The sequence below is a fragment of the Canis lupus genome, chromosome 15, assembly GCF_048164855.1.
Source record: "Canis lupus baileyi chromosome 15, mCanLup2.hap1, whole genome shotgun sequence".
NCBI lineage: Eukaryota > Metazoa > Chordata > Mammalia > Carnivora > Canidae > Canis > Canis lupus.
In genome coordinates this window covers 36,948,509-36,975,597 of record NC_132852.1, presented here as the reverse complement: position 1 = coordinate 36,975,597, position 27,089 = coordinate 36,948,509, and the positions used below count along the sequence as shown (strand labels likewise).

At 37.1% G+C, this 27,089-nt stretch overlaps 1 protein-coding gene across 8 annotated transcripts in view; it reads left to right on the top strand.

The window, feature by feature from the left end:
* ZMAT4 (zinc finger matrin-type 4) overlaps nucleotides 1-27,089 on the top strand; it is a 339,499-nt gene that overhangs the window by 255,904 nt on the left and 56,506 nt on the right. The window contains exon 6 of one of the 8 annotated variants that reach the window (XM_072776595.1): nucleotides 9,407-9,591. The exons of the other annotated variants lie outside the window; for them this stretch is intronic. Coding sequence (XP_072632696.1) covers nucleotides 9,407-9,432 — 26 coding nt within the window. The 3' untranslated portion in view covers nucleotides 9,433-9,591. Of the gene's footprint in view, nucleotides 1-9,406; nucleotides 9,592-27,089 lie in introns of those variants that run through there. 8 annotated transcript variants of the gene reach the window in all.

Here is a 27,089-nt window from a genome sequence, read left to right as displayed (position 1 = left end):
ACTTAATGATGTCATATTGCATCACTGTTGTTGCTTCTTTTGACTCTAACCCTGGGACTTTAAATTCCCAGCCCTGCCTAGTACCACCAGGGTGAATCTCTTTTCTTTCCCCTTCTTTATTATTTGTTCCAACTGCTGAACCCTTGAATCTGCAAATTACAAGCTGCTCAGACTTGGACTCACATCAGAGCACCTGCTAGTAGAACTATATCTTGCTTCTAGCCATTTCTTTCCAGATTTGAGTATTTGTTTGAGACTATCTTGTCCCTTATGTCTGTATCCTTCAGTGAAGCAAGACCTGGCCTTGTTCTGACATGCTCCCATCTCTCTGCCTGGTGGGTTTTTCCCAGACAAGGTGTGTTTTCTGGCCTACCTCAAGAGTACAGGCTCAGTATCTGGCACTGAGTAACTTTCCCAAAGTCCCTCAGTCTTCTCCTAGGGCTGAGACTGGAATAACAGTGTCTCTCTTTCCATTTGGCCCACTGTACTCTCATTACAGTGAGTACATTACCTACTCATATTAAGCTAGAATGATAGAAACCAAAAAAAGGTGGCTGTCACTTCTCTAGTAAAATGACTTAGTCTCCCATTTTTTGAAAAAGAACATTGATAATATTAGAATATAAATAATTCTGTCAACACTTTACTAGTATTCCAAATGGCCTAAGATGCATTGCAGTGGGGGATATATAATCAAATGCCTCTGCTGAAAAATAAATATACAGTGCAAGTTTAAAAAGGGCTTCAGCCACAAAAAGGCTTGTGTGAGAATACCACTAAATATAAACAGATCTTCCTCAATACTTTTGTACCAGTTCGTATACAGATTGCATTAGGCACTATAATTGCAGAAATATAACCCATCAGGGCCATTTGTTATGGGATGACTCAAATCGAAGCAATAGGAAACCAAGTGACTAGATCAAGACCTTAATAATAAAATCTATAAAACGAGCAATTGGGAGTGAGGAATTGTTAGTTGGATAATTTATGTTATAATAATGTAAGATAGATTTTACAATGGGAACATCTCAAGAGCTGAAATGAATCTGTCTCTCTTTGAACAAAATCCTTGCCTTGCTATTAAATGGGTTTCCTAGATTATATAGGAAGAATCTTGAGCTGCAAAAATGTTCTTTGACCGAGGAATAAAAGCTATGTAAATCAGGTAACAGATCCCCTAGCCCTGGGCAGAGCAGAACTCATTTTGTCTAGGCTCTGTGGCCTGTGGCCATCGGTCCTGTCATGCTCTGGGGAAGGCTGGAGGAGGGAGCCCTCTGACATGTTTCCCACATCAACCTTTGCTCCGACATCAACTGTCTTGTTGCTTTAACATGCCTAGACTTTTATTTTTCACTTTAAAGTTCACTTCTTCTGTTGACCCTTCAGGATCCAGAGTGGCAGAGGTGAAATTATCACAAGATGGGTCAGTACTCATGCCCTCTAGCAATTCTCAGCCTGCTGCTTCCTAAACAAGCTGAGACACTTTAATATCTTGGGAGCTCTCTGAACTCTATATAGCTAGGGAGAAAAATCCAGATTTATATTTTGTATCAAACACCCTCCAAATGCTGGGATTTTGTTTGGCTGGTGGCCAGATGTTTCTAGTGTTCTTTCTTCTTGTAAGTTAATGATTCACTTAGAACAATGAGATTGAGGTATTTCGGACCACTGGTCATGAGCTGCTCTTCAAGTCTGGAAAACATGTTAAGCCACAATTAAAGAGCGTGTGTTGGGCTGTTTATGGTGGCTGGGGTCTATGTGGATCTCTCTGCACTCTGCAGGGTGTGCTTCCTCAGTCAGGGGGGTGCAGAAATGGCTGAGTCCCCTTTGATGCCTGGGCTTTAAAAGTTAGCAGTGGACAGCTGGAGCTAAGAAATGGGTGAGATAAAACTGCTACTGGTATGCCCTATTCCCCAATGTGGCGGACTGTCGCCAGGTCCCTGCTTCTCTTTGGTACCTGCCTGCTTGGACCTCATTTCTGCTGGCTACACCATCTCCCCTTTGTGTGACCCCATGACTGAGAAAAAGGTTCTGTCGCAGTCTCTCTCCCTGCTTATCCCTTCTTGTTGTCCCCATCTGGACTCACAGCTTCCCCATCAGTGTCTGCCTTAAGGGCACATCTGTGAGCTCTGCTTCATTGCAGCCTGAATCCCACCCAGCCCAGCCTAAGCATTGAAGGTGCCAAGCATGTTCCACCTATGTAGAGAAGTCCAAATTATTTTATTTGGCTTTTTTCTTTTACTGTTTCCTCCATGCCCTGAAGCATCTTCCTGAACTAGGGAAATTCCAAAGAGTTTGAATGGGCATTTGTATGTCCTTTAGTGAGTCTTTGTGGGGCCAACCCCATAGGTGCTCCCCACCTATATTCCTCAGTACACATCAACTTGAGTTAACACTATTATCTCCAGCATCTCTTTGTCTGAGGGCTTTCTCTGATCATCAGAGTCCACGTTCCTGTCCCTGTGGTAGGCTGAAAGTATCAGAGAATTAATATCCCCTGCCACCCCTGCCTCCCCAGCAATCTACTTTCAAATGACTGAAGGAGTGTTGGTGTGTAAGACCTTTGCCCCTCAGCTGGCATTCATCTGCAACACGCTGCAGATGCTCTGTACTCACTTTCCAGTTCCCAGTGGGTGTCAGCTGCACTCTCAGAACACACTTACTGGAAAATAAACTTACCTGCCTGTCTCCCCACTCCCTCATTAGAGTTTCCTGGAATTGGTTCCAGAATAAACTTCTTGCACTCAATCCCTTGAATCAGTCACTTCTGGGCAAACCCAAACTAAAGATGCCACTTAAACAATACCAAATAGGGACATGACTAAGGAAGCTATTTTTCAGACTAATGCATGGTTGGCTTGCATGAGCCAGCCCCTTGCTGCTCTTCTCCTTTCCACATTTTGTGTGGATCTGACCTCTAAAACCCCCTTTTTTTTTTCTTTTTCTAGGTATAGGAAAATGTAACATGCTCAGTAAAAATGACCACGCAATTCAGTGTTTGTATTAAATACATGAGTGAGTAGCTTGGATTTCAAAGTATTAAAGGACAATTAAAGACCTTGTACTAAGTAGTAGCTGCTTTTCTGTCAACATAGACTGCATCCTCTTAAAAGATATTTAAACTATGGTTTCATTTTTTAAATCAGGAGCACAGGTTAGACACTATGAAATATATTTGATGTCAAGAAGTATTATTTATGCCTGCTTTTTTTCCCAGACCCTCTGACAGAATTGTTTGTGAGCATTTAGCCTCTTAGAGCAGTGATATAGTAGATAAATGCCAACAGAGGGTCATGTGGGACCCTCTGTTACAAAGAAAAACACTGCCTTATATTGCCTCTGTCCTGGATACCCCAGAAAAAGATTTTTTCCTTTTTGTTCTAATTGGACTGATATTTTTAAAAATCTCTAAATATCAAATCTGAACAGATTAAGATAGTGCTATTTCTTTTTTTTTATAATAAATTTATTTTTTATTGGTGTTCAATTTACCAACATACAGGATAACACCCTGTGCTCATCCCGTCAAGTGCCCCTCTCAGTGCCCATCACCCATTCACCCCCACCCCCCGCCCTCCTCCCCTTCCACCACCCCTAGTTCGTTTCCCAGAGTTAGGAGTCTTTATGTTCTGTCTCCCTTTCTGATATTTCCCACACATGATAGTGCTATTTCTAAATGTTGTTAAGTCTCATTAAAACACACACAGACTGGAAACCTAGTACCTATAAGTTCATGTGAAAAAGTAATAGTGATTCTCAATCAGACTTCTAAAGGTGGAGAGTGGGATAGAATTTAAGAGGTAATTCTAGTGGTCTGATCTGTGCCATGTGCCTTATTTTTTTTATTTTTAATCTTATACCAATCATTTACAGCAAAACTACCAATGGGAGGGAAACTTCCTTTTAGAAAAGACAATACATTTGGCTGATCTTGGGGTGGCATAGTCAGTAAACAGTTTGTATCTGAGAGCATAGCTCATAGTATATCATCTGGTCCTCAGTGATATATTTAGTTGTGTGACTTTTCTTCTGAATTATGCTATAAACTTATGGATGGTGGAGACCCTGCTTCTACTCTTAAGTATCCCATATCCCACATCACTCTACTTACTTAACTAAGGCATTGGAACCACAGAGGGTGTTTCAAAGATATTTGCTCAAAGAATATTCATAATGTTCTTGATCTAAAATTTTCCATTTCATTTTAGCATTCTGAAATTCCCAAAATCCAAAAGATGGTATCTATTTGTGTAGTGATCTTCCATTCTATGGTAACATTTAGAATATAGTCTTAAGAGCTACAAAATTTCTGCTACAAGATTTTAACAATTTTTTTAGGTAATATGTAGGCTGAACTGTTAGAAATTAGCAGTAGTCAACCTTTAGTGAGCATTAGGTTCATCCTGTCCAAAATACAGATGCCTAGACCTTAGCTCTGGAAATTCTGGTTCATGAGTCTGGAACAGGGCCCTGAAATATGTATTGTTTAAGAATCTTCTTGTGTACATTAATATTTTACAATCACTGCCCTGAAATTTTGCTATTGTTTTTCCCTAAATTCTAATATATATATATCTCAAAGAAACACATGGGGAGCACTCTGTGTATTTTTAAGTATTTTTAAAATTATATAATATGAAGGATATATGATTCATTACCTCACTTTATGACCCTTGTGTAAAGATCATCATGACATCATGTGAAATTTCTCCCAAAGCTTAGGGTCTAGTAATAGTTTTCTTGATAAATTTATTTCCAATTATTATTCACTTGTGAAACTTATTTTTTCCTTCTTCATTCTGGCTGCTAGAAAAACTAAAGCAAAATATTTTGAAATTACTACAGCGTTCCCCCAGTAGGATTTCAAACTATAAATATTCATTTTTCTTTTCCTTTAAGACTTGCTGGAGAAAAGGAAAATGAGCCAGCGGTTCTTATCTTATTGAAAAGAGGCTTCTCTTTAAAGTTGCATAAAATCCTTTTTAGAAGTTTTCTCAGTCCTGGATTCCCTAGAAAACAGAGCTTGAGGCAAGGATTAAATGTTGCTGCTTTGTTTGCTAGGTGCAAACCCAGGGTTGCAGAAGTGAGGAAAAATAGAGGGAATGCAAAGAAGGATATGAGGCAATAAATGTGATACATTGCTGTGTGGGCTGCTGCTTCATGATGAGCTGTGAAGAGACATAGAAGGTGGTCCAGCAAGGTTATCACTCAGTATGTGGAATGACTCTAGACTGTCTGTACTGAGAAGACTTACCTTAAACAAGCCCATAGGAGGAAGGAACATGGAGGGGAAGTCCTTTGTGTAGACTCATTCCATTTCTGATTTTCTTTGGAACAAAACTGGCCCCAGGGAAAGCTAATCCTTTCCATGGATTACTTTCAGAGTGTGTTAGCCAAGCCTTTGGCAGGCTGTGTTGGGTTGCCAGATCCCATGCTCAAAGTGATGTTTCATTGAAATTCAGAAGTTGTTTGAAGAAGTCAGTAACTCAGTGTATGTGCCTGGCTCACCACTCTCAGTAATGCCAGGTGACTTATTGGAACCTGGTAGTGGCATCAAGTCCAAGAAACTGGCCAGCTGAAGAAATTCAAGATGCCTGAGAAGATGTGCACTTGATGTACATACAAGTAGATAAGGAAGTAGGGAACAGGTTAAAGGTGTAGGGTGGAAAAAAGGCAAGAGGGAATAAAAAAATCCATCGCTAGTAGAGTACTGAATGTAAGAAGGTTGGGAAGAGGGCAAAGTTTATTTAACCACTTTAAATCAGCAAGTGAAATCTAGCTTAAATGATTGAGTAGAAATCCAAGTAAACAAAATATAGAAATTAAGAGAAACTTGTTTTTTGGTAAAAGGATTTTGGATGTGTGAAAGTTGAGCCTCCTGCAGGTCACTCAGATGAAGATGCTCAGTGGGCCATTGGATATGTGAGTGGAGCTTGGGAGTGAAGCCAGGACTAACCATATGGACTTTAGGTCATTAGCATGGAAGGAGTGTGGACATCCTTGAATGGATAAAATCAGTGATAAGTGGAAGGAGAAAAGTGGACCATGCACAGACACTTGAGGACTATCAATGTCCAAGGAATGGATATTGTGACAAGAGTTGGCAATAGGGACACTTAGAAAGAGTTGTTGGAGATACAAAATTAGAAATTTCCTATGGGTGTCACTAGTAACTTACTTGGCATGGAACCCGAATTTCCTGCCCACTCTTTGTGTGGATACAGAAATGAGTCCTTGGGACTGTAAATATCACCTTTAGTGTGCACATACTCATTTAGTATGCACATACTCATGAAAAAGAGAAAAAGAAAGAATACAAATGAGAATTTATTGAGTATCTGTACTAGATCCTGAGCTATGTTGGGCACTTGACATATGGTGCCACCTTTATTCCTTTACAACAATCCTGTGAGGTGAGTGATGTTATTATTACTTCTTACAAAGCAGGAAACTTGGCCTCAGGCCCTGATGGTAGTAGACAATGGTGCTGGGATTGGAACTTCAGGTTTGTTTGAACCCAAGATCCAGGTACTTCCCCTATACTGGACTACCCTTGACTTTCAACCACAGCTGTGAAGATCTGACCTTAAAATCTTGCTGTAAAACCAGCTCTCTAGATTGAAGAGAGAATTCCAGACCCTACTTCTTCCAGTTTAGAGCTGTTCTTAAGCTGCTTGTCTCTAAAACTAAAATAGATGATAGTAAAATTTTATTTTTAACGTCTCTTGAGAAACCATTTGAACAGTTGAAACTTTTACTTTTCATCACTACTGATCTTCCTCACTAATGCTCTGAATAGTGAACACCATACAAACATTTTCTGCAGAAGGAAATCCTACACTGACATGCAATAGGACAGAATAATGTTTTTCTAAATGTGATTACAGGGGATCCTTGGGTGGCTCAGCGGTTTGGCACCTGCCTTTGGCCCAGGGCATGATCCTGGAGTCCCGGGATCGAGTCCTAAATCGGGCTCCTGGCATGGAGCCTGCTTCTCCCTCTGCCTATGTCTCTGCCTCTCTCTCTCTGTGTGTCTATCATAAATAAATAAATAAATAAATCTTTAAAAAATAAAATAAATGTGATTACATGACCAAATAATACGTTGAAGTGTGAATTTTAGAGATTAGATATATTTCACAGATAATATGTAAAAGTCCTAGGCAGACACAATCAATGGTGACATATTAATGTAGTTTAAGTGGGCCACTACCCAAATAATGCTGTAGCTGACATGCTGGACCTATATTTTTGCCTTGAATAGATTTTCAACATTTGAATGGAATATTTATGACCTTATGCTAAAATAAAAGACCACAGTGAAATAAGCTCTTACATGGTCCATTAAAACTACTTTTAAGTGACTCTATAGCAAAAGATTTCACAACTTTTGCATTTGCAAAAGAAACTTCAATTAAGCACAGACCACTATTCTCAGAACTCCAAGGAAAGTGCAGATGCCACTCTAGATCTTTCTGAAAATGATAATTCTATATTTGTTATGTGATGATGAAGGGAAATCTCCATAACAGTCATCACACACATGAGCTAAGACCAGACAATTTAGTTTGAGAATAGGAGAATGGAGAAAGTCTAGAACTGTCCTGGGTTACACACATAACCTGTTTTCTGTATTGCCCACCTTTTTATTGTTTATAGAGGCTGCAAATTTAAATAAAAAACACAACCAAAGATTCAAAAGTGCATGAGGCACCATCTTTCTTTCTTATTCACATTCTCAAGGAAAACATGGCAAACGTGACTAACGTCAAATTCTTATTTCTGTGCAAAATCCAGGCAGTTTTCCCAGGCAGAAAAGATAACAGAATTAAATTGTATTCATGCCATTTATAAAAGAAATTGTTCCTGCTTTCATCCAAATAAAGCATACAACTCATTTTCCCTTAAGTGATTTAACTGGCAATCAAGCTTTCCAGACAGATGTAATCAAAAAAATGTATATAATTTGATGAATCATCTACTTGATTAGGATATTTTTGTGTTATTTTCTTTGGATAGCCCCTCATGGAATGAATTCTGACCCTGCATTGCTCCTCACACAACCCATTTTTGCTTTGTAATAGTGTCTATCTATAGTGTAATGTGCTTACAAAGCTTTGCCTATTTGATTTAGGATAAAAGATAAGTCTACACCCACGCGTTCCTTGTACATGTGAAAAATATTTTTGGTAGTCTTTAAATTTAATCATGTGTGTTTCTAAGAATACTTTCTCAGTTTTCTGGACATATTGTATAAAATGAAAGCTTTCCAAGCCCTGGATTCAATAATCAATGGGGATTTATTTGTGGATTCTTTGTAGTTTTATTTTTAAGGATTGGTATTATTGGAAGATACTTTTGTTTGTATTCTTTAAACAAATATGTAGAGTTCAGCAATTGGAATCTGTTAAAACTGTAGTGCACTGATTAATCTACTAACAATCATAAAGTTTAGAGATGCTGCCTTCCCTCAGAACTGTTTAAATACATCAGGATAGAGTAAACAAGAGAGTAGCACATAGATTTGCCCATTGGCACAGCAAATTCTGCGACCTGCATTTTCTCTGAGGTAGCACTATGTGGGCTCAACTGGAACATCAAGTGTCTCAAAGGTAACTGAGCAAACTGAAAGGGAAGTTGAGGGAAGCCAAGGTCCAAGGCTATGAGAAAATTTGAAAGGGTGACAGACCAAAGGGTCTAGGATTGCTTATCCATTAAAGAATTTTAAAAAGTGAGGGTATGTAAGAAGAAAATTGAGAATCCAGAGGAAAAAAAAAATCTGACTGCTCTTTTGTCATAGTGAGGTGTTCGTGGGCAGTGGTTGGCATGCTGCTGTCAGTGTAACATACAGCCAGCCACAAGGATGTCCAATGTGAAGTGGGGGAATGTTCCAGTAGGCAGGAGGAGTATTTTTTGAGATCTAGAGGCCATGAAGAAACTTCAGTTGATTAAAATGGCACTACTCAAAATGTAGTTCATGGACTGGTACTGGTGCAAAAACTGATTTTTACTGATCTGTAATGAGGCAGGTATAGAAATTGAGAGCAAACATTTAGAAACTTTTTATCATAACTTTATAGAGTAACTTTAAGTCTGTTCAGTCTAATAATAAAACTTTGGGCTTGCATCTTACATGTCTTTGTTTTTTATTTTTATTTTATTTTGCTACTAATTTAATTTTTATTGGATTTTATGCAAGTATGGTCTGCAACATATTGAGAATTAAAAGTCAATAAAAATGAAAAAATCTGGTCTTTAATCACAGATATTTCGAGAAGCTCTATGTAAGAGAAATAAAACAGACTTCAGTGGGTCCCAGTTTCTTCCTTGCCTTTTACCTTTGCCCTATTTTCCTTTTTCTTCCCCCCCTGCTGTCTATCTCCCCTGCCTGGGAACTTTGAAGACCTGATAAATCACAAGGCTTACTGAAACACTTTGCAGAAAAAAACTATGGTGATGGTCATCAGTACCCGGACTGCAGCCTAACTGAAAACCACAAGGACACACACTCAACTTTCCCTTGCCTTATAAATCCTGACCTGTTTCAACTGGGTGCCACCTGGTCTTCAGTGCTCCCTGATGGCACATCAGCCGAATAAAGCCTTTCAGTTTCATTTGCATCCCTTAAGTGATTTCCTTCAACAATTGAGTATATTCAAGCAATAAAAGGTGCTGAAAATGAAAACTATTTTCAAATTGAAGGGTTGGACATGAGTCTTACACTGCTGCCAGTCTATGTTATATGCTTGACATGTAAGTGCTTAGGTATAGACTGAACAGTAGATTTTCAAACTTACCTGGCCAGACAGGTTGTGTTGGAATACTGTAACTAAGGAGAAGGATAGAGCAGTTGCTGGGCTCTTTGTGGACAGGTGGAATGGCACTGGGGCAGCAGTGGGGACTGACATAAGGACATAAGCACTTTTTAGGCAGCACGACCAAGGCAAGAATCTAATCTCGACCTAGCATGAGATGGAGACGCAGCAGTCTAGACATTGGAGCCCCTTCAGAAGCTTCATTATGTGGGGCACCACAGCAAGATCAGAGTATGACTGGCTGGCTGTTCAGTCCCAGGGTCGAAGACTAGAACTCCCTCACTTGCTCCTGCCTGAGATTGAAGGGGGCACTAGGGACTATCCAGGTGAGGCAGGGTGTTACGGGTATGTGGGTATATTTGTCTATGGTTAAGGGCATTTGGGCCCACCTGTGAAGGAGGAGAGAAGATATATGGGCTAAGATCCAGACAAGTCTCTGCCAACTTCCTGTACTGAGTTGTGTAGAAATGCTTTAGTTGGTCCATATTTATCCTGGTAGAACTTGAAGATAAAATTAACAGGGCTTCAGCCACAAAGAAGTTCAAGATAATAGCAAAAGGGAATTCAGGGGAATCTTTACCTTCCTTATCTATAGTTTTTGTCCTAGGAGGAATGACAGATGTTCCAATTCATGGAAATAAGGCAAAAAAGAGCTTTCTCCATCACCTGCACTCCTCCCCCTGCCATCTTGTTTAATTAAACAGCTGTTTAGTGAGCAGCTCTATGAGCAGGATTCTTTGCAGGTGCTGGGGTGAGTAGAAGGGTGACTGTCTTGAAATGCCATTGTTGCTTCAAATCAGCTTTAAGTTTAAATGGGGAGGCACAAACATAGGAAAAATTAAACTGTACTACTTTGAGTACTCAGTTCAGGACCCAGAAAAGTTGCAAACTGCATGATTGGTAGAGACAATCACTATCTGAGGATCCAGAGGATAACCTGGGCACTGTGCACCATGAGAAGGATAGATGGAAGAAGGAATTGGTGCCAGAACTGGTTGGACTGAATGATAGGTATCCTATCCGCCTCCCCACCATTCTCCTTAATGCAGCACATGCTTAAGCCATCACCATCCTCATACATCCTCCCTCTGGATGTCTCCAACCCAATCCCCAAGCTGCCTCTAGGCACAGCCTGGGGAGAGGAAACCACACTCGGGACACCACACAGCCACGTACTTAGGAACTCTCAGTATACTCCAACTCTTAGATTTAAAGAAAATGGATGGTTCTCAAACATGATGTATCATTGTGTGAGGTTACCCTATTTTTTACCAAAGGAAAGAAAACTTTAGCTCTTTTAGTAGAGAGGAACCCTTATACTAGGAAAGCCCTTCTTCGGTGAAATTCTTTAATATTCCTTGGAAATTTAGTTATTCAACTTCCTGAAAGTTGGTGTAGAAAACATTTAAGTCTATATGTATATGTGTATATGTGTGTGTATATGTATGTATCTGTGTGTATATTTGACAATCAGAGCCCTGATTAACTTTAGTTATAGACCTAAATTGAATACCTACTGTGTATCAGGCTTTATGTTAGAAATACCAAATAAATTAGACATCCCCTATTCTCCAGGGATTTATAATCAAGTAGGACAAGAGGTCAGAGCATTAGGTGATTAAAATGCAGTGGAGGAAAATAAAAGGAGGAAAAAGGATGAGAGAAACTGCAATAAATGTATCTGTGATGCTAAAAATTTATTTTGGAAATACATCAGAATAGAGGTCAATGCCAAGCATTTGTAAGAGTTCTAAAAAAATCTCAAATTAAAAACTTGTTTGAGGGATCCCTGGGTGGCTCAGTGGTTTGGCGCCTGCCTTTGGCCCAGGGCGTGATCCTGGAGACCCGTGATTGAGTCCCACATCAGGCTCCCTGTATGGAGCCTGCTTCTCCCTCTGCCTGTGCCTCTGCCTCTCTGTGTCTCTCATGAATAAATAAATAAAAATCATAAGTAAATAAATAAATAAATAAATAAATAAATAAAATAACTTGTTTGATTTGACTGTGTCTACTTATCTTATTAAATTAACTTTTTTCCAGTCAAATTTTCCCACCAAATTCTAACTGTTGACTAAAGATCACTTATGTGTCTTGGCTGATGAGGAAAAATCCTGTGACAATCCACATACCTGGCAATAGTTATACTTAAAAACTATTATTTGGAACATAAAAAAAGGAATTTTGTAGCTGTTGAGAATTATCTCATGGGATTCTAGGCCTAATATTTAATTTATATTTTTCTTACATGTTCACATAAAATTCCACAATAAATTTCATTGTACCCTTTAATAACATGCTTTGTACATTACTTTGTTGTTCAAAATAAGCATATCACATGCTGGCATATGAAAAGAATGAATCGTGTGTGTTCTTTTTTTCTAATCTGTAGTCTAACATATCATAAAACTCAGGAATTTTTTTAAAATACACATACTCTGTCTCTTCAAATACTTCCTTTAGGAGAGGCACATTGGAATCTTGGTGGGAGGAAGAGAGGCACTATAGTTATTTTAAATACCCTGCTCCCCTATCCACAAACACTGGTTTTATTTATTTATTTTTATTTATTTATGATAGTCACAGAGAGAGAGAGAGAGAGAGAGAGAGACATAGGCAGAGGGAGAAGCAGGCTCCATGCACCGGGAGCCAGATGTGGGATTTGATCCCGGGTCTCCAGGATCGCGCCCTGGGCCAAAGGCAGGTGCCAAACCGCTGTGCCACCCAGGGATCCCCACAAACACTGGTTTTAAATAGGCGTGAAACTCAGATAATAGTCACATGAATTTTCCCATCCAGATAACCAAAAAAAAAAAGTGTCATTTGGATATTTCTCTAAAGATTAAGCATTTCTTCAGTGTTCTATTTACCTGTATTACCTTTTATTTATTTTTATTTTTTAATTTAAATTTTAGTGAGCATACAGTGCAATATTGGTTTCTATATTATCTTTTAATGGTTGTTACCCTCATTTATTCATCCATGCATCTATTCATTCAAATATTTACTGAGTGCCACTATATATCAGACACTCCTCTGAGCTTGGTAAACAGAAAGACAAAACTATATGCCTTCTTGAAAGTTAGATTTTAATACAGCATTTAAAAAATTTTAAAAGTAAAAAATATATTAGATGCTGCAAAGTACTAAAAGAAATATCAGGAGAAAAGAGAGGGGGTGAGGTAAGGAGGTTTACAGTGCAAACAGACCAGTCAAAAAAAGGCCTCTCAGAGGAAGTGACATTTGAATGAAGACGTGAGCTGGCTGAGGACAAGCCATGCATAGATCTAGCTATGAGCAGATGGAGGGGTGAGCAAGGGGCACGGGTCAAGGGAGGCGAGGCAGAGAGACAATGGGGGAGGTCAGGCCAGCATGATAGTGTGAGGCCACTGTGATGACTCTGGCTTGTCATCAGAGTGTGATGGGAAGCCATTGGACTGACATGTTAGCAGGATCACTCTGACTTCTGTGTTGAGAACTAAGCAGGGGATAAAGAGCAACAGCAGGGAGATGGATGTAGATACCAATTGTGGTCATTCAGATGGGAAATAAGCAGGGCTTAGGCTAGGGTTGGTAGCAGTGATGTCAAGAATAGATTTGGGATCTATTTTATCTAGACATTCTACTTCTTCTATGCCCAGAAGAACTGAAAGCAAGGATGCAAAGAAGTGCACACCCATGCTCATAGCAGCATTATTAACTATCGGCAAAAGGTAGAAGTGACACATTTTTGTTGATGGATGAATGGAAAAACAAAATGTGGCATATATGCATGAATGGTTTAGTATTCAGCCTTAAAAAGGAAGAAGATTCTGACATGTTCCAACATGGATGAATCTGAGGACATGACCCTAGATGAAATAAGCCAATCCAAGAGGACAAATACTGTGTGTGGATCCACTCATATGAGCAATTAGATTCAGAGACAGAAGTAGAGTGGTGGTTGTCAGGGGCTGGGGGAGAGGGAAAGGGGACATTGCTGTTCAATGGGTGCAGAGTTCCATTTTATGAGATGAGAAGAGTCCCATGGGGGGACCATGGCAACAGCAGCATAGCAGTGTGAATATGCTTCACACCTCTGAACACCTCAAAATGGTCAAAGTGGCAAATTGATATTATGTATATTTACCACAATGAAAACTATTTACATTTTTAAAATGTAAGAATAGATTCTGGATCTATTTTGAAGATGGAGCCAGTCCTACAGGGAAGCAGCATGCCACTGAGCTGGATGGGTTCCGTGGAAAGAGGATTGAGGCTGGCTGTAACACTTGCGTCTGAACCGCCTAGAAAGCAGAGCACTGAGGGAGGAATGGTTCTGAATGGAAAGCAAAAAGTTTGGTTTTACACATAGAGATATTTCTGTTAAATTTCTCTTGCCTTTCTTCTTTTGGGGAAAGACAGGGTATTCTAACCTCATTTTTGGTATTTTATGCTTTTTGAGCTACCCATCACAATGGACTGCAGGCCCTCACATGGTCTCAGCCTCCCATTTTGAATATATACAGTCAATTCTCTTTATTTATGCTACTTATTTTATAAATCCCTCCAACCCAAAACTGACTGAGCTACTACTGAACCACCGTTCCTGGGGGAAATATGTACATTTGTCTGTATACACATGTCACATAGATTATAATCTTCTCAATAAACCACTCATACCATTAAAATCTATTTTCTTTATATTATGAAAGTGTTAAGTGACTTGCCTGAGGCCACCCCACTAACAGGAACTGGGATTCAAACTCATCAACTAGCTCCAAAGCTGGATTTGTTGGATTTGTTGATTCAGGGATTACAAATAAGTTTTCACGGGTAAGTGATTTTGTAAATAAGAATCCAAGAATGATATCCTATATCATGTCATATTGTATCATCTATCATCATATGGATATATGGACAATAGAAGAAAGGTGGGTAGATAGATATCTTAGTTAGATACATTCAAGTCTATTGGGAAATCAGTTTGAGCAATTGGAAAGGAATTGCCACTCTTACCAGAGTCGCTGCCTGCTCAGTATTTATAAGGACTCTAGAGAACAAATGGCATTGTTAAGAGAGGCTGTTAATGGAAGAAAAAACCCCAAGTCTTCAGATAGATCCTTGAGTGCACTTCTTAAGAATAAAAAAGATGCAATTACACGACTTCCAATATACCCTTCTGCTTTTTCCTTTTTATCTAATTTATGAACTTAGCTAATTACCTATTCAATAGACTCAATCACTCAATTTAGGAACAAAGCAGGCAAAATATACAGAGATTGACTGTGTCAACAGCTTTCTAAGAAGCAGTTCATGTAATGTCATAACTCCTATGTTTTCAAAAAAAATTTAAAATGAAGAATAGAGATAATTTTCAATTCAACTTTATGCCAAGCAAATATATAGAATGATTAGTATATAAAGAAGTATTTGACCTGTCAAAAAAGATGTGTATAAATAGCATCTGTAGAGATGGCAGCTTGCCAGAATAATTTGAATATGCCTCAGAATGCTAAAAAAGAGAATTCTTTCTGGAATATTAAATGATTATGACTCTCCCATTCATGAGTTGGGGCTGTATTTTTGTCCAAAACAAAGGATCATCACTTAAAAATAACAATTGTAGTTTACATTTATTGAGCTATTGTGTTGTCACTCACCTATATTAACTCTTTTTCTTTTCATATAAACTCTAAAATAGGCACAGTTATTTCCAATTTACAGAGGAGGGAATGGAGACACCTGAGGTTTAAATAACAAATCTAGATCAAAAGAGAGAAAAACACGGGTTCCTCCTCCTAAAAATGATTGACAGGTCCTTCATTCTTCATGTCATTCGTTTCCCTTCTTGAGTTCCAATATATTTGTGAGTAATAGAGTCAGTCTTTCCTAGATTTTTCACAATGTTTTCTTTTTCTAAAATCACGTTTCTTCTACTTGTAAGTTGTGCATTTTGCTATAATATGTTACACTGCAAATCAGACAAGATCAGGCACATTCCTATAAATAGATGAGGCTGACGCAATAATGTTATTAAGTTGGGAGCTCTCTAGCCATGTGTTCTGGAGAAAAGTCACTTACTCAAGTCAACAATGGGGCTGCATGTATCAGGGTGACTGCCAGTGGAAGGCAGAGCAGCAGCTATGATGTTGCAGTGACTTGAAGGCCACTGGCTTCATAAAGCTCTCTCCCACCCATCTGACCAAACCTGAAATCCCAACTTTAAAGTTACTTTCTTTGCATGTTAAAGACTTTTTTTTTTAAAGATTTTATTTATTTATGAGAGAGAGAGAGATTGAGAGTACAAGCAGGGGGAGCAACAGAGAAGCAGAAGCAGGCTCCCCTTGGAGCAAGGAGCCTAATGCAGGGCTCCATCTCAGGACTGGAAATCATGACCTGAGCCGAAGGCAGACCCTTGACCTACTGAACCACCCAGGCACCCCACGTGTTGAAGACTTTTTAATTTCAAACATCCTGTTTGAATTTCAAATCCTGTTTAATTTCAAACAAAGGCCAGTCCTGCAGGGAAGCAGCATATAGCCCAGACTCTACAGACTTTGTCAGGCTGTCTGCTCAAAGTAAGATGATAAAGACCTGGCCATAGGAGATGGACATCTACAAGCAGGCAAGTGCAACTAGAAGAATGATTGAAAGAACCAGAAGGACACCAAAGATTATATTCATATACCTTGTGACTTGTGTGTGAATGATAGAAAGAGAATAGTCTCACTTATAAAGTGATTCAAAGGATACACAGACAATTAAGACACCTTTGCTGCTCATATTTCACCTTTGAATCCTTCTTTGGCTCAAGCTCTTAAAAATGACCACCAAAGCTTCTCCTGCTTCCTGGGGCCTTTTGATTGGCCAGGTAGCTGGTGCAACTCCTGAGTAAGAGTTGCTAAAGAGGCATTTGGACTTCCAGATGTCCGAAAGAGCTGACAATTACGGCATCCTCAGCTGATGCAGTTTAAAAGTCGAAACCATGATTCTTTGACAGCTGTGGCCCCAATAGCGCTACTGACAATTCTTCAGGGAAATCACAGCAGCCTGTGATCCTGAGCCCTTGGGAAGAAATGAGATAGTCTGAAGAGGTACCCCTACAGGACAGAGAAGAAGGGAAGATCTGTGCTTTCCCACATACCTAGTTGGTAACAAATGACTATTTGAGCCTTAATTTAACCCATTGTTTAATTTGATCATAACCTATAACTTCATGTTAGGATTATAGCCAAGTTTAGGCATAATGGAATCTGTAATCCAGCAGTTGTGTCATTGAAAAAAAGTTAATTTTATGAAAACACTTTACATTAATGGTCCTGCTATGTTATTAGTTGTTTATATCATAGAAATCAATGGCTGTGGGCCTTAAATGAAAAAAAGCACATATTGTGTTCTGTGAATTTCCATTTGTATCACATCAACATCAAGACCAGGAAGAAGGTATTTGGCTCATATGTGGTTATTTAATATGTTTTTAAAAATCACTTGAGTACAATTCAAATAATAGATTCCTTCAAAGTAGGTTTATTTTTGTTTTCTTAATATTTAATTTATTCACAAAAATAAAAGAAAAACCAGTTCAATCATTTGTATTATCATAATAGTAGTGATAACCTCTAAGGCTAAAATCAAGGTTGTATGGGGCTGAGGTACTCAAAGCATGAAAACATATCATCTATCTTCTGCCATGTAGAATACATCTAGACCTTCTTCCAGTAAAGCAGCTTTTTAAATATTTAGAATAAACTACTCTGTCCCTTCTGAGTCTTCCCTGTAGTGTGCCAATTTTCCAGTCCTTTCTTGGGTCAGGCATCCAACATGGCTCAAATTGTCTTTTAATTACTGAGAATAAATTTATTCCATAGCTTTAGGTTTTGTTTGTTTGGAAATAGCTTTTGATAATGCAAAGCCATTTGCTTCCTGATTCTATTTTTAAGGCTTTGCATATATACAATTTAAGCAAAGAAAGAATTGTAGAAAATGTGTGTTCTTTGTTTAATTGACTGCTTGATACTCTGCAGTCTATACCCGTAGGCAATGGGGTGAATTCAGAAGGCTAAGAATTTAAGCATCCTGTACATGGTAATGATTGGAAGATGGAGGAATACAGGCTCTTCTTTAACTGGGACTGCAGCTAATCCTGATCTTAGTGAGGTCTCCTTGGCTTAAACTCACAGGGAAGAGATATTCTCTAGGCAAGTCTAATGTTGGACATACAAGCATTCCTCATGTTATCCTTGTGAGGGTAGCTGAACAGAATGCAGTGGTTTTCAAATTCTGCTCTACAGAGCCCAGCATCCCTTACTTGGCATACCCTAAGTGCTATGCCTGGAGTGTGGTGGGAAACTGATATTGGAGCCCCTAACCCCTCTTTTTAACTAAAGCAGCTGTGCTTTGTCTATTTTACATATTAGTTTCAAGTTAAGGGTTTTTTTTTTAGAAATAGGATTCTTCTACTTACCTCCTCACTGCCATTTTTCTAATAAAAGTCCTAATGTAGTTAATAAGGTCACTAGCGGGGGATCCCTGGGTGGCGCAGCGGTTTAGCGCCTGCCTTTGGCCCAGGGCGCGATCTTGGAGACCCGGGATCGAGTCCCACGTCAGGCTCCCAGTGCATGGAGCCTGCTTCTCCCTCTGCCTATGTCTCTGCCTCTCTCTCTCTCTCTCTCTCTCTCTCTCTCTGTGTGTGTGACTATTATAAATAAATTAAAAAAAATTAAAAAAAAAAATAAGGTCACTAGCTTTGAAATCAGAAATAGGTAGATTCAGATCTGGTTTTTCCACTAGCTAGTTCTGTGATCTTAATGTCTTTATTTTTTTTTAATTTTTTATTTTTTTATTTTATTTATTTATGATAGGCACACAGTGAGAGAGAGAGAGAGGCAGAGACATAGGCAGAGGGAGAAGCAGGCTCCATGCACCTGGAGCCCAACGTGGGATTCGATCCCGGGTCTCCAGGATCGCGCCCTGGGCCAAAGGCAGGCACTAAACCGCTGCGCCACCCAGGGATCCCATCTTAATGTCTTTAAACCATAGTTTTCGCACCTGTAAAGTGAGCTAAGAAAAATGTTCATAAAGTAACCACCTCATTATTAAATTATTATTATTAAATCATTAAATGTGGTAATATTTAATAACTTAAATTATTATCATAAATTATTCAATATGATAAGAGTGACTTCATCATTTTTCTAGGAAGGCTTTCCTCTGCTTCCTCAATACCACTTCTATCAGTTAGGATTTGATCAGAGGAGTACAGCCACCATGATTGGTATAGAGTAAGTAACTTGTAAGGATCAGACCTTATGTAATTATGGGAACTGGTGAGGCAGTCTATGTAATGCTGTTTCTTCTATATCTAGCATTGGGCCTAAAGTCAGCAGGGCCAGCAGCCAGGAGAGAAAAAATGGTTGTGAGGTAAGCAAGAGCAAAGACAAACTACTAAGGAGAGAAAACTGGAACTGAAGACTGTGTCTGAGTGTTGGTGCTCCAGCTTCAAGGATATAAATGACCTCACATCCACTTCCCACACCCACATCTGGCCCCAGATTCAGCAACACCAAAAGTGGAGATCCAGTGGGAGCAGGAGATGCCTATGGACCTGGCTCTTACCCTGTGCATCAGGATGAGATATCAGGTGATCAGTGCTCTGACATCAAGAAGTACTAACTTCTTTAATCTCTTCCCTTTATTCTCTTCCCTTTACCTATACCATTTCCATAGATGATCTAACCATTCCTATGGCTTTAACTACCACCAACATTTTGATGACTTCCTAGTTTACCAGAATATTCCTTGGTCTGACTTTTCTATGATTTGTGTTAATATGCTGGAGCTGGAATGACACAGTCATAAAAAACATGCCACTAGCACTCTACCCCTCATCAATGACAGACTTAGCCAACAGATGATGACGATCTTTCTCTGTCATCTGCAAGGAAGGCTCATAATCTTTTCATAGCACTCTGGCAGCTACTACCAACCAATCCGAATTGATACATGAGCTGCATTATATTTGCTATCCCTGGAGGAATAAGTAGTATTCATGGAGATGGAGTTTAATGGGATAAACAGTAACATCTAAGTAATCAAATATAAAATTAGAGGAAATGAAAATTTGGCTTAGCAGAAACCTGTGTGGAAAAGATTTAGAATTGATTGACAGTAGGTTCAATATAAGTACAGATTTCAGTGGGTCATTGTTGCCATACACACACGCACACACACGCACACACACATACACACACTCGCTCTCTCTGTCTGTCTCTCAAAGCTTTAAAGGTATTGTTAGAATTAATAGTGCACAATGGCTGTGGCAGTCCTGCTATACAATGTATACTGATGAAACCACATTAGAGATTTGGCCTTCAGTTTGAGGATCATAGCTTAGGAATGTCATCAAAAAAACAGGAAATGCCATTCAGAAAGTAACAATAGAGATGATGCAGGGAACTTGAACTTATGTTATAATGAAAAACATTGTCAAAGTGCCAACAGACTTACAACCTGGTAAACAGAACCTTAAGGGATATGATAATTTTCCTAAAGATTGTGATATGTTTGGAGAGATGGTAACAAACTTGTGCACAAAGCAGAACTGAGACCAGTGGTTGAATTCAGCCATATTTTAAAAAAGGAACACCTCCAAGTGCAAGCCAATATAAAGAATTCTGCTTGTAAAAAAGTTCATCCATCCGCCATGAGGTTTTGAACCATACCAATGGTTTCTCCAAAATTTGCACCTTTCTACATTAGAAAATGTAGATTTCTAGGTTCCACTCTAGATTTATTGAATCATAGTCACCTTGAATTTGTGTTAGCAACTTGTACTTGATTCTCTAGTGGCCAGTGTGAGGACCACTGGATTAGTTGAGTCCTAAAGAACCTTTCATATTTCTGTGACTTCATTCCTAGTCACCTGTTACAGGAAGCAGTATGCATAGTGGTTGGGAATATGACTCCTGAGCAGAATGAATGGGTTCAAAATCCAGCTGTGTATCCAACCACTCTAATTTTGAGTAAGTCCCCATGCCTCAATTTCCTCTTCTGTTCAATCAGGATAACAGTAGTCTGTGCTCACAGGGTGTTGCAAAGAGTCAATGAGTAAATGGGTAAAGTGAGCACAATGGTGCTTATGTATGGCATATCTAATGTAAGTATTAGCTACTATTTTTTATACTGGAAGATGACAAATCCATTTAGAGGGCTATTTGATTAATGAATGTGTAAGAAATGGAGGAGAAAGAAATAATTCAAGACCAAATGCCTTATTGTTTTTACTTTTATATTATTAATCATCTTTCAAAATGGTCCCAGCTTTAGTAAACACCGTAATACAGAAGCTATGGAAATATTTCTTTGTGTGTTGCAAGGTTATCAAAGCATAAATAGGAAAATGAAGTTTACTTTCTAGTAATGTGAAACAATAGAATTCGTAGGGTGTACGTGAGGAGGAACAGAAACGGGCAAAACTCGAGTATCTAGTTTGCTAAGGTTTTTGTGTAGAACCACATTCATTCACTTTTATTAATGACATGAAATATGTAGAGCTTGGGTATACAATCTGATGAATTTTGGTAAATGAATATACCCTGTAACTACCATCTCAATCAAGATATAGAACATACTTTGCTCTGGACAATTTTCTTGTGCCCTGTTCAAGCCAGTCCACTCCACTGTTCTGAATTCTGTTATTAGAGAATAGCTTTGCTGTTGTTGAGCTTTATATGAGTAAAATCATACATTATGTGCTCCTTTGTGTCTGACTTCTTTACCTACATGTTATTCTTGAGACTTATTGATGTTATTGAATTGATCAGTTTTGTTTATTTATTTATTTATAGACTGGTTTCTTGTCATTATTCCACTGTATGAATATATAAGAATTTGCTAATCAATTTCTATTGATGAACAGTTAGATTGTTTTGAGATTTTGGCTATTAGATATAAACCTGCTGTAAACATTCTTCTACAAGTCTTTTTTTTTTTTTTTTACAAGTCTTTTTTTTTATTTTACTAAGTTTTTGTGTCTCTGAGATAAATGTCTAAGAATAGACTTTCTGAATCTCTCTTAAATTTATAAGAAACTGACAGCTTTCCCAAGTAGTTTTACCATTTTTGCAATCTCCTCCAGAAGATGTGAGAATTCCAGTTGCTCTACATGGGCATTTACAGTTGGTATTATTTTATTTGATGTTAGCATTTGTAATGAGCATAAGATAGTTATTTAGTTGTTCTTTTGATTTTTATTTCACTGGTGACAAAGGATGTTAAGTACCTTTTCATGTGCTTATTGATCATTTTTATATCTTCTTTTATGACTAATTTGATCAAGTATTTTGTCCTTTGAAAAACTGGGTTGTATATCTTTTAATTATTGACATTATATAGGAGTTAATTACATATTCTGGACACAAGTGCTTTATGAGATGTAATATTGCAATTTTTTTTTCTCTAGGATGTGGCTCACCTTTTTGTTTTCTTAAGGTGTCTTTTTATAAGCAGAAACTTTCACTTTTTATAAAATCCAATTTATCATTTTTTTTAAGTTTAAGGTGTTTTGTTCCCTAAGAAATCTGTGCTTATGCCAAGTTTAATGGAGATATTCTCCTATGTTTTACTAGAAGCTTTATAATTTTAAATTTTTGCATTGAAATCTATAATTAATTTTACTGTGTGCTATGAGGCAGAATTTGATATTTATCTTTTTGTCTCCTACATTTATCCAGTTGTTCTAGCACTACTTGTTGAAAAAGGCTTCTTTCCCCCCATTGAATTGCCTTGACACCTTTATTGAAAATCAATGAAAGTAGTCAAAAGGTACAAACTTCTAGTTATAAAATAAGTAACTATTGAGGATGTAATGTACAACATGATGACTATAGTTAGCACCGCTATATGGTATATTCGAAAGTGGCTAAACGTAGTAGATCCTAAAAATTCTCATAATAAGAAAAATCTATTTTTTCTTTATTCTTTTCTTAAAAAAATTTTTTTTTGATCTAGCAGATGATGGATGGTAACTAAACTTACTGTGGTGATCATTTAATAATATAGGTATGTCAAGTCATTATGGGGTACACCTTAAATTTCTACATGCCTGTATGTGAATTATATTTAAGTAAAACTGGAAAAAATATCAATTTATCCTTTGTGTGTACCTCTAGTTCTGGACTCTGTTGTGTTCCATTTATACAATATTCCATCCCTATGCTAATGTAATACAGTTATGATTACATAAATTTTTGTAGTAAATCTTGAAATACTCAAGTGAGAGTTTTCAATATTTTCTTTTAGAAAAAAGAAAATTGGGGGATGCCTGGGTGGTTCAGGGTTTGAGTGGTCTTCCTTTGACTCAGTGTGATCCTGGGTCCGGGGATTAAGTCCCACATCAGACTCCCTGCGAGAAGCCTGCTTCTCTCTCTGCCTCTGTCTCTGCCCCTCTCTCTCATGAATAAATAAATAAATCTTTAAAAGTAATTGTTTTAGCCATTCTAGGTAGAGCTCCACACAAATTTTAGAATCTACTTGTCTATTCCTGTAAAGAGCCTGTTGGAATTCTGATCAAGTTTGCATTGAATCTATAGGAAAACTGAAATATTAACAGTAACAATTCTTTTGGGTCATGAATATGGTATATTCTGTCACTATTTAGGTAGCTCTTAATTTCTCTTAACAATGTTTTGTAGTTCTCAGTCTTGTATAGTTTTTGTTAAATTTATTTCTTTTTCTCTAAGTGTTTTAAAAAATTTTTGATACTATTGTAATGGTATTTTTCATTTTTTATTTTCCAGTTGTTTGAAGCTATTTTAAGAACACAATTTTTTGCTGCTGGCTTTGTGTATGGTGACCTTTCTAAGCTCACTTATTCTAGTAGTTATTTTGTAGATCCCTAAGGATCTTCTACATAAACAATCGTATCTCCTATGAATAAACACAACTTTACTTCTTCATTTCCAATCTGCAGGCCTTTCACTTTTTCTTTTTTTACTGCACTACCTAGAATCTCTGATGCAAGGTTGTATAAGTGACAAGAGTGATATTCTTGGCTTTTTTCTGATTTTAGGAAACTATTCAATATTTCACAGTAAATATATTAGCTGTAGGTGTTTTATAGTTGCCCTTTATTAAATTAAGAAAGTTCTTTTCTATGCTGAGAATTTAGATCATTAGTGGATATCAAAATTTGTCAAATTCCCTTTTCTGCATCTATTAATACTATATTATTTTCTCATTTTGTGTGTTAATGTAGTGAATTATACTACTTGATTTTTAAATCTTAAACTACTCTTACTTCCTGGAATAAACAAACTTGATTATGATAGAACTGATGTATCTATGTATATACACATACATACATATACACACATATATCTGTTCTGTGTTTCTGATTTGCTAATTTTTAAGGAATTTTTGGTCATATGACAAATATTGGTTTACAATTTTATTATCTTTTAGAGTCTGAAAACCTTTTTATTAGTGTTATGTTGGCCCAAAAATGAGTATGGAAATATTTCTTCCTCCTCTGTTTACTAAAAGAGTTTATATAAGTTGATATTATGTAATTATTTAATATTTGATACAATTCTCCAAGGAATTTGCTAGGTCTAGAGATTTCTTTGTGGGAAAATTTTATTTCTAATTGAAGAAATTCAATTTAATTAATAGATAAACGGCTATCCTGATTTTCCATTTCATGTGTTAGCTTTGTAATTGAATTTTTAAAGACATTTGTCTGTCTCATATACTTTGTCAGATCTACTGGCATAAAATTGTTCGTGATATTCTTTCTTTAATTATCCTTTTAAAAACATCTGTGGGATCTGTATTAATAATTATTTTTCATAATTTATGTTCCCTTTTTTATGACCTCTGTCAGATTTGCTATTAGCTAATATATCCATTAATTTCTAAAAAGTAGATTTGGGTTTTGTTATTTTTTCCTGTAACTTGTTTCTGTTTTATTGATTTCTTCCCTTTATTATTTCTTTTCTTCTACTTAGTTTTGGTTCAGTGTTCTTGTCTTTTTCTAGTTTCATAGGATTTAAACTTTGACCATTGATTTTAAGCCTCTCTTCTTTTGTGGTATGAAGCTATACATTTCCTTCTAAAAACAAATTAAAAACTGATTAACTGATTAATATGTAATATTGTCATTATTGTTCAATTCAAAATATTTTCTAATTTCCATTTGGATTTTTTCTTTGATTACAGATTACTTAGAAGTATTTTAGTTCTTTTTATAAATATTGCCATTATTTATTTATTTCAATTATAGTCAAAGAAACCACTATACAAAATATAATTACTTGAAATTTAGTACCATTTTTTAATGGCTCAGTATATTCCCTTAGTTTACTTCCTATATACACTCAAAAAGTTTGTGTAGTCTGCAATTATTTAGTGTAGTGTTACATAAATATCAAGCAGTACAAAATGGCTGATAACTTTATTTAGATCTTTTAAACTTGACTGTTTTTATTTTTTTATCTTTTGGTCTTATTGCTTTATCAACTACTGAAAGAGTAGTGTTAAAATCTCCTATTCTTATGGACTTGTCTATTTATTTCTATGTTTCTACCAGTTCTTGTCTCATATATCCATAAGCCTTATTATTAGCAAAACTGCTCTTAGAATTGTTGGGTTCTCCTGATGAATTTCTCACTTTATCATGATAAAACTTCCTTTTTATATCTGGCAATATTTCTTATCTTGAAATCTATTTTTCTTGACATTAATATAGGCACCTCCACTCCATATTCTTACTGCTTGCATGGTATATCTTTTTTTTTATCCCTTTACTTTTAACTATAAGTATACAAAATATACCTCTGGAGACAGTATATATTTAGATCGTGCTTTTTATCCAATTTCTGCCTTTTAAATGTTTGGTCCATTTACATATAATATAATTACTGATATGATTGAATATAACTAAAACATTTGCTATTTGTTTTCTATGTAATTTCTCCATAGGCTCTTTAGCTTTATATATTTGTATTTGTTTCTAGGGGATTATAATATGCATCCTTGAATGACTACTATCTATTTAAAACTGATATTTGCTATTTTAGTACAATATGATCTTTTAACAGTATTCTACTCCTACCCATTCTTATGCTATTGTTGTCATATATTTAACACATATATACTACATAAATATCATAATACACAATATGATGTCATAGTTTTTTAAATTGTTTTCTGTCTTCAAATAAATTTAGAGAAATAAAAAAGATAGATACCCACGTGTTAATCACTTCTTCTTCTTTTTTTTTTTTTTTTTCCTGTAGATATGTGTTTACATCTGGTCCATTTGCCTTCCACCTGAAGAATCTTTTTTTTTCTTTTAAAGATTTTATTTATTTGAGAGAGAGAGAGAAGTGTGTGTGTGACAAAAAGATAATGAACACAGAGAGCAGCCGAGGGAGAGGGAGAAGCAGACTCCCCACTGAGCAGAGAGCCTGATATGGGGCTTGCTTCCAGGACCCCAGGATCATGACCTGAAGTCCCAAGTTTAACCAACTGAGCCACCCAGGCACCCCCACCTGAAAACCTTATAAGCATTTCTGTAATGTAGGTCTACTGGCAAACTACTCTCTTAGTTTTTGTTTATTGAAAATGTTTTTGTTCCACTTTCAATTTTGAAGGATAGTTTTGCAGAATATAGAATCCTGGGTTGACAGTTGCTTTGTTTTGTTTGGTTGGTATTTTTAACAGTCCTAGCCCATTTCCATTCCTGGCCCTCTCTACTTACTGTTCCCTCTCCCTGGACAACTCTAACCAGTTTTTCAGATCACAGCCTAAATCTCATCCCTCTGGTTTCACTTCACACTTCTGAGAGAACTCTGTTGAGCATACTGTCCAAAATCATCCTTCTCTGTTTCTCTCACATTGTCCTGTTAACAGCCTGAATGACACCTTCACAATCTGTAGTTATGTGTTTATTTGTTTACTTGTTTCTTGTCTTTTACCCAACCACCTCCATCAAAATTATTTGATATGTTTTATTCTCTCCTACATTCTTGGCATTCAGCAAAATTACCTGGCATCATAATAAAGGTACAATGATGTTTCTGTAATGTAAAATGAATACAACTGAAGTTGCAGGGGCATCTAAAGTCTGGCATTTTGAGACTTGAAAAGACATACTGAGTAGTCCCATACTGCTAAACACTCCAGGACCATCTGTTTTACACACTGTGCTAAGAATATAAATACAAAAGTGATGCATCTTCGTGAAGCTTTCCCAGATTCTCTGAGTTAGAAACAATCTTCTTCTCTATTCCC